This window comes from Pholis gunnellus (assembly GCF_910591455.1).
Source record: "Pholis gunnellus genome assembly, chromosome: 14".
Classification (NCBI taxonomy): Eukaryota; Metazoa; Chordata; class Actinopteri; order Perciformes; family Pholidae; genus Pholis; species Pholis gunnellus.
The window spans coordinates 15897258-15917339 of NC_136541.1; the positions used below are offsets into that span (position 1 = coordinate 15897258).

General features: G+C 41.0%; 1 protein-coding gene across 1 annotated transcript in view; it reads right to left on the minus strand.

The window, feature by feature from the left end:
* The window catches only part of eif2b3 (eukaryotic translation initiation factor 2B, subunit 3 gamma), a 28895-nt gene extending 9436 nt beyond the window's left edge, over nt 1–19459 (minus strand). The window contains exons 1-6 of the mRNA XM_079173796.1: nt 19188–19459; nt 18366–18531; nt 15632–15786; nt 9273–9432; nt 8867–8978; nt 2050–2139 (exon numbers count right to left, since the gene is read on the minus strand). Coding sequence (XP_079029922.1) covers nt 2050–2139; nt 8867–8978; nt 9273–9432; nt 15632–15786; nt 18366–18513 — 665 coding nt within the window. The 5' untranslated portion in view covers nt 18514–18531; nt 19188–19459. The remainder of the gene's footprint in view (nt 1–2049; nt 2140–8866; nt 8979–9272; nt 9433–15631; nt 15787–18365; nt 18532–19187) is intronic.
* Between the last annotated feature and the right edge of the window lie 623 nt (nt 19460–20082).

Genomic DNA, 20082 nt, shown 5'->3' on the forward strand with positions numbered 1-20082 from the left:
AGTCCATGATCTCAGTTTAATGTTCTATCGTTAGACAATGGCTTCCTCATCGTCAATTTGTTAGGAAAGCTTCACTTCTAGTAACAGTGATTGAAATAATACATAAAGAAGTGTATCCTTCTGGTGCTATGCATCTAAGACATTCACATCCTCTTGCTTTGCTGCCACTTGTGCCCAACATCTGATTCTGTCAGATGAATCAACATCTGATATCTCGATTATCTTTGCAGAGAGATAGAGTAACCCGAAAGAACTTTTGAGAATTGCAAACAGGAAGTCAAATGATGCCTATATCATTACTGTAATTGAGTATTGATTGTTACTCGATTGTTGAATTGAGTATTGATTGTTAGTAAATTCAATAGACGCTAATTAAAAAATATAGTTCATCTAATTAAAAGCAGGTCACGACAATAAGCACCTCGGTGTAAAATGATGACTTCAAGTCTCCCTCTGTGTAACCACGAGGTAACGTGGTCTTACCGTCTTAATTTCCTTTTCCTCCTCCATGCACTGTGCTGTGCTACCAACCCCCCCGCCCCCCCTTTCACTTGCCCGCTCTTACTTTCTTTTAAAAAGGGAGATTAGAATTTCCATCTGAATGACAGGAGAAAAACAACAGTTACTCTGTCCATTTCTCTCCTTGAGCAAGAGACAGCATGGAGGAGAAAGGAGGAGAGAGAGAGAGAGGAGCTGTTTAAAAGAAAGTCCAAGAAAAGAGCTGAAGAAAGAAATGAGTCATCTAACAAGAGAGATGATATACGGCGGCGGCAGAGGGTCCATTAGTGATGTAATGACGTAAGATTTATATCTATGGCACCGCTTGCCTTAACCAGAAATATACATCGGGGGTGAAGAGATGGGTGTCGGGTGATTTGTGTTCGTTGGCTTTGGATGTATTTATGTATTATCTAAAACTGGACACTCCATTTGAAATTGTTCACACTTAAAAACGTTCTGCACACACACATCGTCATCACCACCCTGTATGGAGAAGCTTGGCGCCGCGCTGTATCTTAGCGCGCAACCCTGTCTGGGATGCATCTGGATCAAGTGCCGTCGTTATCAAACACGCTTGATATATTTGTCTTTAAATGTGCTACAGTAGATCTCCTCCTCCAGTGTGCCCAGCTTGCCAAAAATGTTCTGTTATTAATGTACGGGAGGAGATGAGGTAAGACTTCCTCTGACAAAACCTCGTCTGGAGGGCAGACCAGGGCAGACCTGGTCAGATTTGTTGTTAACAATCCATCCTCTAACGGGTTGTGGCACAATATTCTGCGATACAAAGCTGTTTGAGGACATTCTTGTCAACATATCTTATATTATTCAGTGAATATTAAAGAAGTTCAGCTTGTAAAACCAGATGATTTATTTTTTTAATTCAAGAGCTTTGATTTTTAGCTGCGATACTTGGCATTTTGCAGCTAAATCTTTTAGAAAAACTTTAGAAAATGAAACAGTTATTGGACATGATGCACCTGATGAGTAATAACTAATAAATGTTCTATTAAAATACTTATTGTACTTTTTTGTGGGTGTATCAAACCATGAGGCCTTTTTTTTTAACTGAATCATGAGCTGACTGTATTGTTGCACCCCTACTTAATACTAATATGTCATTACTAACACCTAAATATATCTACAAAACATTTGAATACGAGCTCATATCATATCGGTCTTTTGATTTCTCTTACCAATCTGACCATGTTCGTACTGCCAGTGGAGCCACAGAGGCTCCCTGTGACACTGCCTTGCCTCAGAGGCTAAAGGCCTAACAGCCTGCCTCAGTGGCACATAGTAAAACAAATTAACACCTCGCTAGAATACCGTGCTAACGGGTCCTTTCAAAGCCTTACACACCATGTAACCACGTTTAACACGTTCTACTGCGAATGTCTGTTTGACTGTATGGGTTCCTACCAAGTGTATGCGCGCATGTAACACCAATACTGCCCGCGCCGCAGATATACACTGGTCATTTTTAAATTAGTTTGAAACTATGGTTGGATAGCAAAAATATCTAATTATGTTCATTGAAGAACTCACTTGTTGTCGGCGAGAAAGTCCACCACTGCTTTTTTCAGACAGTAGAGGTGAGCGTCCACGAGGCCCGTTTTGATGTGCATCCTGGGATGTCTGCAGGTAGAAGACAAGAGTCAAGAGAGGACAATCACATCAAATCTGACTTTTTATTAATTCATCAGCACTAAAAAGATATTGGGCCTCATTCACAATTACGTGCGTAGAAATGTTCTTAATTTGCACAACAAAAGAAGTCGTTGTAAGAGAGAAGCATGGCCCCTAAAGCAAAAAAGCAACAGAATTTCACAACTGGACGTGGGCTTCATATGCCCAATTTCATGGCAGTTGGTGGAGGAGCCGAGTCAGTAAAAACAATTAAAACCACAACTGTTACATTTCGATGTGGACATGGTCATAAACGCCAGTGTAAGCCAAGTCTGGGACACTCAGTTTATATATATATTTTAATTATGACAATAATTGAGGATGAAAGTGAACCAATTTCATAGTTATTTAATACATTTGGTCAATGCAATAGTATATTTATTCATTTTTAATGAATGCGGTTTTAATATGAGATGCATTTAGTTAACAGGTGTGTCATCATTTTTTGCTGTTTGTGAATATAGCCCATTTTTTTCTGACATTTTAACGAAGGCTGAAAAAAAAATACACCAGAGTTTTCATCAGAATATGCTTTTGTGGAGTCCCACCGCACTGCATGCGTGCACCACTTTCATGACAAGCATTATAACCATGGCTGCTACTTCGAGGAGAACTCGCTTTGATTCTTTCCATCACCTGCTGTGTTTATGTTTTACGTTTGCTACTCGTTTACTGAAAGCCCTTTTAATTTACCTCCGCTTTGCACATAGGACAGGAACTTTTGATGAAAGCCAGACACGGCCGTGGGCTCACATAAAAGTCAGAGAATAGTGACATCTGTCTATTGTCCTCCGTCAGCTACCGTAGATGTCGCCCCCACAGAGCTGCCGCCAGTGAGACAGGTTTATGTTGACTGGGGGGGGGGGGGGGGGGGGGGCGCACATGCACACAGACACAGCGTCACCCCCAATCATGCATTCACTCATTCACACATTTATTTATTTACACACGGACACACAGTTTGACCATGTGACATTTACGAAGCGAGGGCCAAAGAAAACCATGTCATCCTCCGGGTTTCAATAAAGCCCTTCATCCTCTCCGACGACCTATCCTCCTCTTCCTCGGCCCCTTCAATCACTACATAGTAAAAGCTGCGGGGCGCATTGTTCCTGAAAGGAGCGTACCAGTGCTTTTACATGTTTTAGTCCATTTGCTGCAAATCACATATAGGCCTTCCATTACTGCTCACCAGATTTCAAAGCATGCTGCACTGATTTAGATTATTAAAGTTGTAAAAGCAGATTGATTTGAAAAGTCTGTGCCTCGTTACCACACAACAATAGCGTAACTCTGACTAAATTAAAAGCAGACGACGGTTCACTGTTTATATGTGAAGATCTTGAGCGTGCCGATCCACGTTTTCAAACTGAAATCAGTTGAAACTAAATCTGAGATTCTATCTTATTTTACATGCAAAAATAAGTACTATATATTCTTTTATTTAGTGTTTTGACGATGATGTTCTCTCAAATCTGGGTTACTGGTGACCGAAAACTCCATGGCGTGTGATTCAGATCATTTGGCTCAACTTACCAATACCCTCCTGGGGATCAATAAAATATTTATTTTATGTTTCTTTTTAATTTGACCTTTATTTAACCAAATAAGTCAACTGAGAACCAGTTCTCATTAACAATGACGACCTGGCCAAAAAGGCAAGCAAACGAATCTGGTACAAAGATTACGACATCATAATATGTACAATCAATAAACAAACAGTTGCAGTGATCCCAGTCTATCGTTTGTAATGAGGTATTGGAGGAGGGTGACGGAATGAGGGTGTGGAGTTTTAGCTTTTTTTTGCAACTCGTTCCAGTCTGCTGCTCCGAGCGACTGGAACGAGCAGCGGCCGAAGGCGGTGCGGACGTTTGGAATGACCGTGTTGATTAAATTGCTGGAGCGTAAATTGCGGTTCCTGTTGGAGATGATGAGTAGAGGGCGGAGGTATGTGGGGGTTTCACCAATGATAGATTTAAAGATGAACTGATACCAGGGGATTAATCCGCGGGTGTGGAGTGACGGCCAGTTGACTAGAGACTATTTCTGATTCTAATCAGAAGCATTTTCATTTATTAAGCTTTACTTGCATTTATGTTTTTTCTTTAAATTTGTCAACCATCTGTACATACATATTGGTTCTACTAATGAACCTCTTATTGTTGGTATCGGTATCCAGCACTAATCTACCATCACCAGCAGTGCGCCAGTAACGGGACCATAAACTGAAAACACCTGTGTGGGTGTTCAGAGACTTTAAAACTCCTCTTTACTCTTTAACATGCACAGAGAAATTTCTAAAATGTCAAATAAAATATATCTGCCATGATCCAGGATAGGATACTGAAAATGGCATGGGAATAAATGAAAATGGTGATTGATGCAACCCCTCTACCTCTCCTCCGCCCACTTCCTTCCTCTCTCTTTCATCAAAAACTCTTCTCTACAATGTTGACCGTTCTCCTTTTAACTCTCCCCGTCTTAACCAGGCCTGCCCTATAACTAGAGTGACTCAGGAGGATTGCCTAGTCACACATATTTCACAACCAAATGCTGAAAGCCATAAATCGAACTGTGTGTGTGTGTGTGTGGTTCCGTCTGTGTTTGGCTATTTTATTAAAAAGCATAAAAACACATGTGCGAGCACAGACACGCTCTGCGGGTGTTTGTCAAATGTATTTATTCATACAACTTTTCCCAGGTGTGCGCCTGTGTGTGTGTGTGTGTGTGTGTATCGTGGGCTGAAAGCGGAATTTATGGGAACACCCAGCATGTGACATCACCGTTTGGCATCTGGGGGTACGAGTCGAGAGCAAGAACCAGAGAGAGAGAGAGAGAGAGCAGGAACAGGTGCTCTTAAAAGTGAAGGGCAGCATGGTGAAGAACAGGTATAAGGGATGTGCAGCACTTCAGGCTTCACAAAAACATGTTGAACAGCAGAGTGAAGTCTCGCAATCAAGTGTTGGTTCTGCCCACTGCCATTCATTATATGAATCCAGCCACCGAATGAATTATTTTTGACTTTAGCACTCTTAATTTCATGCAAGGCGGTTTTTTTGTTTTTTGACAAAAAATAATAAGACAATATTAGACCTCTTATTTCACTGAAATATTAAAAATGAACCAGCAAAAACAAAACAGTAAACAAATCATTCTCTTGTATTAGGCTAAACCAATAGAAATGCAACACAACTTAAAATGTGTCACTTGTTCTAATACATTTCTGTTTAAGGATGACATTACCCAAGTTATAAACAAAAAATATTATTTTTCTTTAACCCCAAAATCAAGACTCTCCAAAGCTTCGATCCTAAACTGAATCGTCTGTATGAACTGAATGGGATTCCTTTTAAAGCAGGAAAGTATTCTACTATTTGGAAACTAATACACAAATTACATTTTGTTTTAAAAAGGTTGCTAGTCCTTTTGATGAAAACACCGAGCACTGGCCACATACCACTTTATTCGTTTACACGTTTCGCAGAATCCAACAAACATCTTGTGTTTCCCAAACAAGGGTAAACATGTTGCTCTTCCAGCAACATCACGTGACTTCTGGTTGCTGTGAGTGCTGTAGACCTCGGTGTCAAGTGGAGCAGGAATTTAGTCTCTGCAGGCGAGGATGACTCAACACTTGGATTAATGACGGACTACTAAAGTACCACTAAAGTCCTCAGTGGGAGAGAGGAGTCACATCTCTCTCGCGCGCAAACACACGCAGCATCGTGTCTTATTTAGTTAAACTAAAACCCCACAGCGGACGATGACTCAGGCACAGCAGAACGACCGTTAATTCTCTCATTAGTCAGGTTTCCACTCCAGAGCCAGCAGGGCTAAAAGAGCTCACGACTCATTCAGAGCATGGAACTACTGCGTCCAAAACTAAATGCGTGTGATTCCCTTAATACCATGCTAAGCTAAAAAGATGCTTCCTTAATTGAGCTGGCTCACATATTTGAGCGCACATGGACCTGCAGGTGTGGTGCAGTTACTATTGATGACTGACCAGCACATCTTTATATATATATATACAAAATCCTATTTAGTGCATAAAATGTCACTAAGTCAGAGCTTGAAATTGAGATTTTGTAGAACAAACAATCTGGCACAAAGATATTCCATCGCATTTGAGAAGCTGTTACCAGCATGCGTTGGGCTTTTGTGTTTAATAAATGGCAAATACTCGATCATTTCAGGCCTAATGTTTATGTTTTGAAATTTCATAAATGTTGAAGAAAGGAAAATTAAAACCAGACCAACGCATATGCCAGCATTTGGATTTTAGGTTTTGAAGCCTGCCAAATGATTCAGAGGTTCTGACATTTAAAAAATAAATAAAAATGAGCCAGCAAGTAAACAAATATCCATAAAACAAATAAAGCTGATGCACAACAGAACTCATAGAAGAGTGTACAAATACAAGAAAATAATTATTAACTTTCCCTTTTTGGCTTCCAGTAGCAGCATGTGTTGATGGTACATTTAGTACCAGGTACAGTGACACAAAGGTTACACATCAAAACAGTTTGTTCCTAAAATGTGTTACTGCATTAATGTAATCAAGCCCTTTTGTTGAACTGCAATGGAAGTTATTAGAGTTCTGGAAGGTGCAGCGTGGGGTGTTTGTGTTGATTGGGCCGGTTTCAGCTCGTCTGTACTCGTGCCATCATTGCAAACAGATGCACACAAACTCCAGGTCCAATATCTTAAAAAGGTCAATGCACTTAAGATATGCTTCTCAAAAAAATGTGATGCAACCTTTTATAGCGTCCCTGCTTTGTTTATTTTATTATTATAATTTTACAAGCAACCAGGTTACCATCATAGTAAAGACACATGATGTTTTATACTGACTGTAATTTAATGACACTACCCAAACATGGAGCTCAATGGTTCTGCTTGAGTCTTTCTCACGATTAAAAACAATTTTGATTTGGAATCGGCCAATTAACCCGCAGCCAACCGTTCCTCCAGGCCTGCGTCCAAGAGACCCTGACAGGTGGAGCTGTAACGTACGAGGGGAAGCTCAGCTGGAGTCCTTTCACGCCATTTTAAGCGATCTCCACGTCAAACTATCTCACATGTGCAGAAGGTTTTGAGCGAACACTCCTCCACCATGTGGAAAACATAAAGAAGAAGAAGAAAGAAAAAAAAAGCACAGGATTGAGGACGAACAAGGATGAAAGAATAGATAAACAAACAGATGTATGGAATGACACACAGAATAAGGGAGAGATGCCTAAAAGAACGAAGTGAAGAGGGAAAAAGAATTATATAAAAAACTAAACATGATCTCATATATTTCCACGTTTGAACATTGGATTGGTGGGCACTGTGAGGAGTGCATTCAATGTATTCAAATCCTCATTTTGAAAAAGCATGAAAGAGTGAATGAATGATCGTGTGGACGGAAGCACAGCACTGAAGGCTGAAGAGAATTAATTAGAACTGGAAGCAAATAAACTGGATATGAAAACGCTCTGGACAGAGGACCCAGCTGGGATCAGACTGGTGAGCACAAATGTTCCATGAATGAGACGGCGTGCACGTGTAAAATACAAATTATAGAAGGAAGGCACCTGTAGTGTGTGTATGACGTGCCATGACGAAATGACCTTTGACTGGATGGTACTGATGTGCAAAACAGTCAAATCTTGTAAAACTACCCAGTGGTGTTACAAAAAAAAATAAACCCACAACTCTGGAATTTATTCTGCTATGTGTTACCGTCTGCGTAAATACTGTACGTGGAGAGATTTGTCTGGTATGGTTGTGTGACGCGTGTGTGTATAAATGATCAGAGGTGATTTAAAAGTTCCAAGTCCTTCAACGTAAGCCATAAATGTTTAGCTGTGGGCTCGTGTTTCCATAACACAGATGACAACGCAAGAGTGTTTTCTCTCCATCAATGTCCACCCCGAGGTTTCTGTGTGTGTTCATATAAGCATTTCTGTGTGTGTGTGTGTGTGTGTGTGTGTATATATGTGTGTGTGTGTGTGTGTGTGTGTGTGTGTGTGTGTGTGTGTGGCTGAAGATTTCTCTGTGCATGGAAGCATGCAAGCAGCTGCTCTGGCCCCCCTCTTATTGGCCAGAATTTACAGTGGCTTTGGCTCCATGAAGTATTTACGAGCTCCCAAAACACCCGCTCTCACTCATACATGCATTTTAGGACTCAGAAAGGAAAACCTACCTAGAGTACTCTTCCTGTAACAAAAATCCCACACACCCGCCACAGAGCCTTCGGCCTAAAACAGAAAGCGAGACGTCTGCTCTCTAAACCTAAACACAGAACATATTTATCCCAAACACTGGTCGTTTAACGGTCGGCTCACCTAATTACCAAAACTATTTTCTTACCAGCGATATTTAGCCATGAATATGACACAAAGTTGCAATAGAGGAGTGCACAGGCTTTGTGGTGAACGGTTTTCACTTGTTTCTACTGGAGAAACTGTCCCTTTAAAAACTGTTCACAACAAGGGCTGTTGATTATTATATATTGAATATTTTCTACATGTGATTTTTCAATGCTGTGCTGTATTATAGTGTGGGAGGGGGAGATATCTTAGAGGTGGATATCTCAAAAATCTGGACAAATTAAACCAAACCTATCTGCATAGTAAGAGATGAAATATGTGTTTGTAACCCAGATAAACCCATTTTTAAAATGACTTACTTCCTCATGATAGACTTCCTAATTGACAGCCCGTCCTCCAGATCGGCCTCATTGGCCATGAACAGCAGCCTCTTCCCTGACTGATCCACTCCCACAAAGTCTCTCTGTTCAGCTGGGGGGGAAGAAATACACAATATGTAATGTTCACACAAAACAATGGAGGCTAAGAGTAAGTGACACATTTAGCAATTTAAGTTTGGTTGAATTTATGAGGAAGCCCGTTTCCTCTCTTAAACATTTGGGGAGTAGGCAATTGAATATCAATGACGAGCATTAAGACCTTCACTGAAATGAATTCTTTAAGTATAAATATATCATGACCAATCACTCATCCTATCAGAATCCTGGCATGCAGGTAATGTCTGCAGTAACAGTGTCTTCCCCTGTGATCACTTATTCTTCTTACCCGTCTTTTTCTTGCCCTTCTGGCCTGGGACCGTCTCTGTGAACTCATGGGCTTTGCTCATCAGCATGGCCAGTGTTGCATTGTGGGCTCTGAACAGGTCGACCACCTCGTGAAGCGCCACATCTGTTATCAGGTCACAGCTCAGCACCAGGACGTCCGTCTGAAGGGGGAGGTCGGGAAGACAGCAGACAGTAAAGTGAGACAGTGTCTAAATAAGATGTGACAAAAGGACCACAACATACTGGATCTCTCAGGCTTTCAAATGGAAGTTTCTGGCTTGTCCTCTATTTTTGGAACCAAATCTTCCCGCCTGTTGTGAATTTGCAGACATTTCCAATGTCTCCCCTGCAAACACGTAAAAAAACAAAACACAGAAATGCATAAGATATAGCTTGAAGGGCGAGTCGTGTTTACAAAGTGAGGTTTCCTCACTCACGAAAGTCGTCTCAGAGCGCACGCAGACTACACAGAAATATATGTGGCGACATCGCTCCACATAAACACCTCAGGACACGAGAGCTTGAAATGGGTTATTTTCAATACTCACAACAGCAATTGGCTCACCGAGACGGAGTTTGAGACAGACAGAGACGGAGGAGAATGAAGAAATAACTGTTCTTGGTCAACAGCGGGCTCCTCCTTGTTAGCACTGCTTGTACACCAGCCAAACCGTTATCATTGTTTTAGGAAAGCGTCTGTTTCTCATCATCTGATTTAACTCTTTTGTTTGAAAGTGAGCTCTATTGTTGAAATGTTGCCTCATCATCCTTTAGCTGCATGTGTACAGTGACATCACAGCAATGAATGCAAACAAATAACTTTGAATGAAAACTTGTGACATTAGAAGATGAATGAAGTTCCCAACAACAGAAAACCAGCTTATAGGACCAAACAATAGTTGAGTTGCTACAAATAACAAAAGCCACAGTGATAACGTAAGAACAGCTTTAGCTGGAAATGTTGCACTATTGGAACTACTTTGATATTGAACCGGGCGGTATGACCTGAACAGCAACAGTTTGCTAAATGCAATTAAAACTTTGCTCAACCCTTTTGAACGATAGTTGTAATTTTCTATTTATTGTTTAAAACAATGCTGGACAGATGACATATCTGACGTGTTTACTTTTCATTCTGTGAGCGATCATATCTCTGAAAACAATAAGTGGGTAAAATAAATCAAGGCCACCTCTAAATTTGCAAATCATTTTTATAATTGTTTTCTATTATCCTGGCAGAGAATGACAGAATATCACATAAATAACTTCCTATCTCCCTCTTTCACCAAGAACAACAAAGCTAGGCCGCCCGACTTTAAGGACCTTCCTATGAACTGATCCAAAGACAGCACCGCTCGAACATCATGATGCAAAGAGAATAAGGATGCTGGCGCTTGATTTCCAAAACCCAAATGACAAAAGACACTCGTATTTAAAATAAACCCACCATCATTTGCCAAAGAAGGCCAGAAAAAGAATATTCTTTAACAATTTCACACTCCAGAGATTATTTCCATTATAAACTCAAACTATGCTCAGCGTTCCAGCTGTATAATAATGTGTAAACCAATCTAGGTCTTAAACTGTATATCAATACACAGCTTGTGAATTCCGTAGAGATATCACTTACTCTACCACCAACGACAGAGAGCACAAAACAGACATCAATCCTATGAACTGGCCTCCATGGATGTTACATGTCTGTCTGCCTGTGTGTGTGTGTGTGTGTGTGTGTGTGTGTGTGTGTGTGTGTGTGTGTGTGTGTGTGTGTGTGTGTGTGTGTGTGTGTGTGTTTACATGTGGGTGCGCCCACATTTGTGTGTCTGTGTGCGGTATCCATCTGTCTGTCCTGTGATGAAGGCTGTCAGCATAAGACTTAATCCCACCATTAGCACCAGCAGCCGTAACGACAGAGACATCTTTACTATGTCTGTGACGGAGGGAAGAAGGAAAAGAAAGAGTGAGAGATGAGGGGGGAGATGTAAGGAAGATAAACTGGTTAGTAAAAAAATCAACCTGTCAAAAATGAAGAAAGAAAAAGAGAGGAACATTGGAAGTATAATAAGGCAAAGATGGAAGGGGGAAAGAGTGAAGAGAAAATGGATGATGGGAGGCGCTGGCAAAACTTAATGTACTGCATTCCCTAAAGCACATCAGTGTATAAGTATGTAGTGCAAGTAAAAGGATGCATCTTAAAATATTTAAGAACACAACCAACACCTCAACTGTTTAGCCTGATTAAGACAAATGAATGAGTGAAGGAAGAAACTAATAAAACTACAGCGGTACACATCTGCTTTTCTGTCTACTACGTTCTGAAATTGGAGAGGAAGGACTTTGACACTTCAACCTGGTTTAACATTGCATTCACCATTTCACTTGAAACACTTGAAAATGATGAAGCGTTACTACAAAGGATTAAAGAATTCCCTTGATTTTGTAAGTAACGAACACTAAGGGTGACTGTTGAAGAGCTGAGCTCTCCGTGTGCGAGTGTGTGTGCAGAGGGCCGGTATCAGTGGGGTCAGGGGTCGTGGAGTTGACCTAGAGGTAACTCCCAGCGTAACCTGGTCGGGACCTGGCGACAGGAAGCTGCCACGGCAAAGCTGGAGGTGTCTGCAGGAGATCTACTGACACTGAAACTCAGAGACCTTTCAACTCTCCTCTCCAACACACACATGTTCTGAACCAGAGCACACAAGTATGCGCGCACACACGCACACACACACACTCAGGCGACAGCAGAGTGGAGTCAGCTGGGGAGACAGAGACACTTTGGCCTTTCAACAACCAGGATCTCTGGACAGGTCAGGACCACACACACTGATGCACACGCACACACGCGCACACGCGCACACGCGCACACGCACACACGCACACACACACACACACACACACACACACACACACACACACACACACACACTTGTCCCAGTGGTCCAAAACATCTGATTACACAATCTCGACCCACTTTAACAATGCTTGGAAACTCTGTATGCATGGTGATTGTGTCCATTTTGTTTTGGAGCTTGCCTGATGAAGGCCTTTTTATCAAATAATATCTACCTCAAGGATTTTTAAGTGACAAAGTTAGCAGTGAGAAAGCTAGTAGCAGGAAAGCTAGTAGTGAGATAACTAGCAGCGAGAAAGCTAGTAGCGAAAGCTAGTAGCGAAAGCTAGTAGCAGGGAAGCTAGCAGCGAGATAACGAGCTGTGAGAAAGCTAGTCGTGAGATAACTAGCAGCGAGAAAGCTAGCAGCGAAAGCTAGTAGCAGGAAAGCTAGCAGCGAGATAGTTTATAATAAAGCGAACATTTTTCAAATTGAAAAACCATTAGGAAATATTTTTACAAAATAATAAAATAACAAGTACTTATCCCGCTGCAAATCAACAACCAAGTCTGCAGCTTTATGCAGATTTCTTCTCTTGTTTTCGGTTGGCTGATGAAGTCGACTGTAACCTCTCCCCATGTATAAGATGGCAAACTGCTCCTTATTTATGAACTCCCATTACATTTACAGAAGAGGAATAATAAAATGAACTGGCCATATATTTTAAGAGAGTCTGAACATTTTGGATACCTCTCAGATGGTATTGCGTATGAGAGTGAACGTGTCTTTCCTGGATTTACTCGTGGATGTGTCATGAGAAAACTCTGTTCCAAGATGGCTACCATACAATTCATACGATCTTCTCATTCGTCATGTCCTTAGCAAATATTAAAGCAGGGCATTTCCACCACCATCTGATCCTTTGTATCCAAACCGTGGCTTAACATAGAAAACGTAAACTATTGTGTGTCACAGGAAGGATGAAAAGGGTGGTTTTGAGGTTGGAGAGCAAGGTGGTTCAAAACAAGTCTCATCTAAGCACGTTTGCCGTGTCCACCTCAAATGAAAAGCCTCGGCTCCATCTCTCACTTGGCTCTCCCTCTTCACCTTTTGTCTGGCGTCTCACACGCTGACTAACATGTGTAGACCGAAGGTGAACCTTTGAATCTGGAACACCGATGTATATGTAGTTCCATTCGCCTGCACACACTCAGGTGATTAAGCCTGACTGATAATACAAACGTCAAAGAGGCTTTAAGCACACAAAGCAAAAAGTGCACGTAAAGTACTCCTTTCACTGGTTGGGCTTATTGTGAAAGACCTAAGTAATAATCAGGCACATCCCTCAACTTTTGTTGTAACCTTGCAGTTTGAAGAGGGAACAAAATAAAATATGCTGCCTGTAATCTCTCTTTTCAATAATCAAGAGGAATGACCTGCTCCGCTCACCCACGGTGCACACGGATTCCTGTAAGTATGTGAGTTTGATAGGTTACACCAAATCCCCTCATGGGAGGGTGTTTGTGTAAAGAGATGAGTGAGTGTGTGTGTGTGTGTGTGTCTATACTGTACTCATGCGTCACTTTGACAGTTTGAGTGATCTCTGTGCTGGGAATTGGCAAGCCATGGTTACAGTTCCTCACTCATCACCCTCCAGTGTGCGAGTGTGTGTAACTCAATGCCTCTAATCGAGCTGACTGCTCAAAGGATTAGGGACTCGACTATTCTCAATGGGAGCATGCTGGAGCTAGTAAGTGTGTGTGTGTGTGTGTGTGTGTGTGTGTGTGTGTGTGTGTGTGTGTGTGTGTGTGTGTGTGTGTGTGTGTGGTTATACTATGCATGCATCGATCAAAAAGCTCTTGAGCAAAGAGAATAATAAGTATCTGTACAGACCCATTCAAATGCCAGAGGAAAAAAACAGAAACATTAAACTCACTTGTCACAACAAATTCAGCTTTTTAAGTGTTTGATATATTCGTTTCCAAAAGCAAAGCCGACTGATGTCGCTCTGAACAATTTAATGAGCGGCCTTATGCCTTCAAGTGTACGCTTCATGTGCCACGCTCTAAACAGAGAAGGTATCAGGAAGCGTTTTTTTCAACCGAGACTGTTGGAAGTGGGAATTCTTGGAAATTTGATTATGTTTCATTGATTTTATTTTTTGGGGATATTACTGCAGAGAACTGCCAGTAAAATGTTTCAAATGACTGCAGTTAACTTATCTTTTTCAATTAAATTAAACTTTTTTTTTTTTTTTATTTGTAAACGGTTTCAGAATCATAGAGGATGAAGGATGATTGTGATTATTCGGTCGTTCAATATTTCCCTCTAGAAATTGTAGAGAAACCAAACAGGAAGCAGTAATTATAACGTAAAGTACAGCCGTCTATATACTCAACGTTACCGAGCCAACCCCAAGCAATCATTGACAGTCCAACATTAAACAAGGGCAAATGCTTCAGAAAATACGTCAACACAAAACCTCATACAAACATGTCTTCATGGTCTCTGGGGGTCTGTCAGAACCGTGGCATATAAAGAGGAACGACATTTACCCGAACTTACCCAAACACAAATGTTGCGCAGATGTGCATGACTACAGGAAGAGAATAAATGGTGCACTGGGTAAACTGGCAGCACAGCGAGTTTGAGTCTTAACCATGACCTCATCTGCTTAGAGAGAATCGGATGAAGGGAGGGATGTGGGGGGGGGGGGGTTAGGGGGGGGAAATCAGCAGGCAGGATACAGAGGGGGGTCTGGAAATTGGGGTTGGGGGTCATGGATGCCATGTCAGCATGTGTAAATGCGTGCGTCTGTGCGTGTTTGTGTGTGTTTTAAAAAGGTGAAATGAGGCACTGCAGCAGCCTTGACCATTCGGGGGAGGGAAAGGCACGGCCCAGTGGTCACCCAGCGGTACACACAACGCCCGCCTAAGCCCGCCTAAGCCCGCCTAAACCCCCCCCCCACAACTTCTCTCTCAATGTTGTTCTACAGGGTCGACATTACACAAGAAAACTGGCTTACAAAACAATGGTATTGTTGAGTGTATAAGTGTTGGCTCCCCCCCTTCCACCACATAATAAAGCAATTATCACTTGTTCATTACGAACAGCTTAGCCACGTTATCTTGCTCAAATTAAGGTCGCGATGAGTAAACAACAATTAATTAACAACGCTGGAACACTTCAGCCTTTCCAAGGAACTGGCATTCTTTCCATAAATTCACAAAAAGTCTGTTTTCTGTTATTGCATTGATCCAAAACACACAACATGAATGTCAGAGTGAATGGGATGGAAATGTGTGAATTCATCAAGACAAAGTGTGTCCTCATTATTCTGGACATTACTTAATCAAGAAAAAAAACAATTCAAAACTAAATTAAAAAAAACCCACTAACTATTCAAAGTGATTGAGGTGTGTGCATGTAAACTTTGAATAAACCTTGAAAGACTATTCTGTTGGTGAGAAGTGAATATGACGTGCTACACTCAGTTAGCGGTCTGCACACACAAAGACACACACACGCACCTTGATCTTAGGCTGGATGTATCTGAGAGCGTCTGCGGTGCCCATGTCTTCGTCTTCCTGGATGTAAACCATGTCCAGTTTCATCTTCACGTCCTTCATTTTAGGGTCTGTGCTCATCATCTTTTGGACCTCTTTGGTGGTGATCACGATCACCTCTGAAAACACAGGTCACAGAAAATCAGTATGAAGACCTCAGCACATCGCTGCAACAATGTCAAGGAAACTCTGCAGTGCTCCAGGACTGTCTTTTAAGTTAAGTGCTCCTTTCTTGCACATAAGCGTTGCATCATTGCGCCTAAAATCTTTTTCTCACTGAAATTCATTTAAAAAAAAATGTACACGTGTTCAGAAAGCAATAAAACACGTCATGCTACCCACTAAAGCCTGACGTCCAATATAGTTTGCTCCTAAAACAAAGTCAAATCTTTACGATGGTTATGACATTTCTTAAAAACGTCCGTCGACCTCTATTTTTTAGGGAAAAAATAAATAGTAAAAATGACAGTCTTCCTCTCTGATCCTTAATTGAATGAGAGATGCAAAGATACAATGTCTATTTGCCTATAATACATCCTACACATTACATCGGGCTAAGACCACTGCTCCCTTTTAATTATAAAGTTGGTGATAACATTAACAGACCACTTTGTGAATTTGGAACATTGCAGAATCCGTCTGCTTTAATTTGCCATGTCTGCATAAAATGTGTTCTACCGGGCATTTGTTCACTCTAGCTGTGTCAGCCTAGTAAAAGCAAATTGCAGGGCTTTGGCTAGCTGGCTGCACACAGTAAACTGCTGGCCACACAGGATGATGATGTATAGAAAGCTAGTTTTATTTAGGGTCGTGAGGACCTACAGGCTTTTATAACAAACAGCCCTGTTTACTGGCAAGAACAGCATACTGCAACAAATCCCTTTATAGGCCCAGAGGTTGTGGATCTACTGCATGCTGCAGCACAAGAGGCGAACAATCGAGGCAGGAAATGCACACCTGACACGGGCCGATGATGTGATGACAAGCTGGTGAAATTATGACTGGAAAAAGCAGCGCAGTTGTAAACTTGTTTAAGTTGCTGGGGGCCTCGCGTCTTCTGTATCGGTACCAAACACAAAAGCTACCACTGACCATGAAGGGAATAAAGAATTACAACGCCACATTCTTTAATTAACCGTTTCATTTCACTATATTTGAACTATTTTTTTAATCTCATAATTTACAGTCACATTTTTGTAATCTCTCTCTCGGCAGAACACCCACCACAATAGATTAGAAATAGTCTGTAGCACGAGAGTTTGTAGTTCCTTGGCTGCTCTCTGACTTTAATAGCTAAAATTAAAAGCCAATCAATCACAGTTGACATGAATTTACACATGAATTTCTTGGTAATTAAAATAAAAAATTTAAGTTTGTATGATCTTTTTAGTCAACATGTGTTGTATCACAGGGAATCGGTCTTATTTAAGTATCTCAGAAACATTTGCTCTCAAAAAAAAAAAAAAAGTGTCAATATTTAAAAAGGGAGAGACATTTTTACTTGGGGTTATAAACCAGTAATTTGACCGATACAATACTTGTGTTTAAACAGAAAACAATAGGAGTAGAATTACATTCAAATCAACGTGGCAGGTTGGTAAGAGAAGCGGACATTTTTATACTGTTGCAAACAATGTAGTTTTGGCTCCGGAGGAGGACAAGCTTTTTATTTTTCCCCAGCGAGCTACAACAACATTTCACGGCCCGGCTGACTTGTGTTGTCACCATAACAACTAAAAAAAATCACCATTTTGTTTTGTACTTGTCAAATGACCACGGAAAACAGTTCAATGTCTGTTCTACTCCTATTCTATTTCTATGGTTTAAAATGAAAAAGTTATGGTCCTTGAGTTTGAACAGGAGGTGATCTTTTCTCTTCAAGTTCCTCTTTCTCCACATTAATGCTGAAATGACGTTTGCACATTTTTTTTGTTCCAGGTTTTCCAAGTGGGCCACATAAACGTACAGTAGAAGTACTGGCTGTAATTCTGCTTCTTTACGTTTTATGTGGAAACCAACCAAGAATGCCAACGCTCTCCTGTAACACTTTCCGACCCCGTCACACAGTCTGGATGGAGGGCGAACGGCTCAAAAGAGGCCACAACCATCCGATCCAATGAATGAGAGGCTCTGACGAGGAAATGTTACATTACCAGAGCACAGCGTTTCTAAAATTCACCTTTTATCATGTAAATCATGTGAAGGATACAATATAAATTCTGCTCACATTCCATAATGAGGACAAAAAGTAAGACTAAGAGCAAAAGACTTAAACTATTTCCTATTTTTCTACTGTTTTAACCTTTTTCCTGCAACCCGACACAGGTGTTTTCAATTACTCTGGCTGATTAGACCTCTAGTCAGGTTGAAGGAGGGCAGGTCAATAAAGATGTCCCGCCCTGAACGGTGCTACAAAAGTAAAAAAAGACAGTGAAGTAGATGTCAATCACACACAGTCTGTACACACACACACACACACACACACTGTCCTGAGAAGAGGATTAATTAGGCAACATCATGTCTAATAGAGTATTGTTTGGTGTAGTGACATTTTTAGGACAGCATCCTTAGACCTGCTGATAACATGAACCTTCTCATAGTATGTATTAGTAGTGGGAGCAGTAATTGAGGCAGCTATAGCAGTAATAGGGATATCAGATGTGGTCGTTTCCGTAGAAGAAGTACTTCGAGCTCTCACCTTCAAAGCCCACCCTCTCCAGCAGGTTCAGCGGGTACCATATGAGGGGCTTGTTGCCCACAGGCAGCATTGGTTTGGGGGTGTTGTACGTCAGATCCGGCATGCGAGAACCCCCACCAGCCGCCATCAACACCGCCTGGAGCTCCATGATGTTCGCTGGGGAGAGCTAAAAGAGAGGGACAAACAGATAGATTAATAGTCATATCCATGTGAACTGAAAACCTACCACAACTCAGATTAATATGTGTTAATGTGTATTCACATAGGAAGCTTGTATGCGCCTAAGTGGCCCTGGGAAAGTTTTGATGAGACAGCTCTGAGGTTCAGTATTTTACCAAAGCCTTATTAGACCTGCTGGTAATGAATTGAATAAGTCACTGTTGGTGACTCGGCACTACAGCTACATTTATATTACACACTGAAGAAGGTGCAAACTGTTTTATTCTTTACATTCACATGGAGGATCAAAATGCATGAGGTACACTCTCTAAAAGTATTCTGCAAGTGTGCCAGTTTCAACACAGCATGTAGTCATAACACATTATAATACACCATTATTACAACAAGTGTACTGTATGTTGTACTGTGAAGGCATATTTATCGCATACATGTCACATAAATCATAAGGAAAGCGGCATTTCTTTCTACGTTATGTCAAAATTAAACTTACACTTATCTTGATATAACTAACGGTAGCGGTATACTGGCATTATACTGTCAAGGCACACTTCCAGCTAAATCTACAAAAGGGCATCAACAAAGAGGCGACATTCTCATGCTGACTCGCTCAGTGGTAATAATGGAGTCTAAATGTAACGTTACCTGTCAGTGATCCCTATTAATGTGCAGCTGCTTGAAATGACAGCAACGGTCGACGCATGTAAAGTTGGCTGCTGTCACTGTTGTTAGCACTTAGCTAACGATTAGCACAGAGCAGCAAACGATACCGCTGCTGCGCCGACAGCTCGCGAGCAGCTGGACACGTCCGTTGAACAGCAAACACCCACTCGGACAAGCGTCGGTGGGCAGAAGTTAAGTTCCTCGTTCAACTATTTGACAGAGCTTGCGTAAAATGAGCTAGCAGCTAGCATCGAATGATGACACCTGGGTGCTTTCAGTGAAATGCGTCCGTGTAGGAAACTACTTCCTCCGTGAAGTGGTTCCTACATAGAAGTGATTATTTGCATTTTAAAACAACTTAATATTCCACACTGGTGGAAATTTTTCCTTGAAATTTCCTTGACTTTGCCTGCAGCCAATGGTGTAAGAAATAGCATAAAATACAACATAAAAGTAGCAATACCCCGAGTGAAGAAAATGTATTTAGTAGACTAAAAGTAATCATTAGGCAGAATGGCCCCTATTATCAATATTAATATTAATATTAATGTAAAGTCTCAATCTGAAAAGTATTAACTATAATATGTATAGTAAAGTAATAACTGCACTATTATATATTTCATTTAGTGGTGTAGTTCCTAGTCAAGTATATATATTAAAAAAGAGAGAAGCACTTTCTTTATGTTGCAATGCTAAAAAAACACCAAATATAATCAAGTAAAATACAATTTAGCATCATGGTGGTAAAATATACACCATTTATATGGAAGGCTTATCATCCGTTTACACAACCACCAAAGAAAGTAAATAATAACAACAACAATACTACTACTTCTACTATTAATAATCATCATTATCATAATCATAATAACAGAAA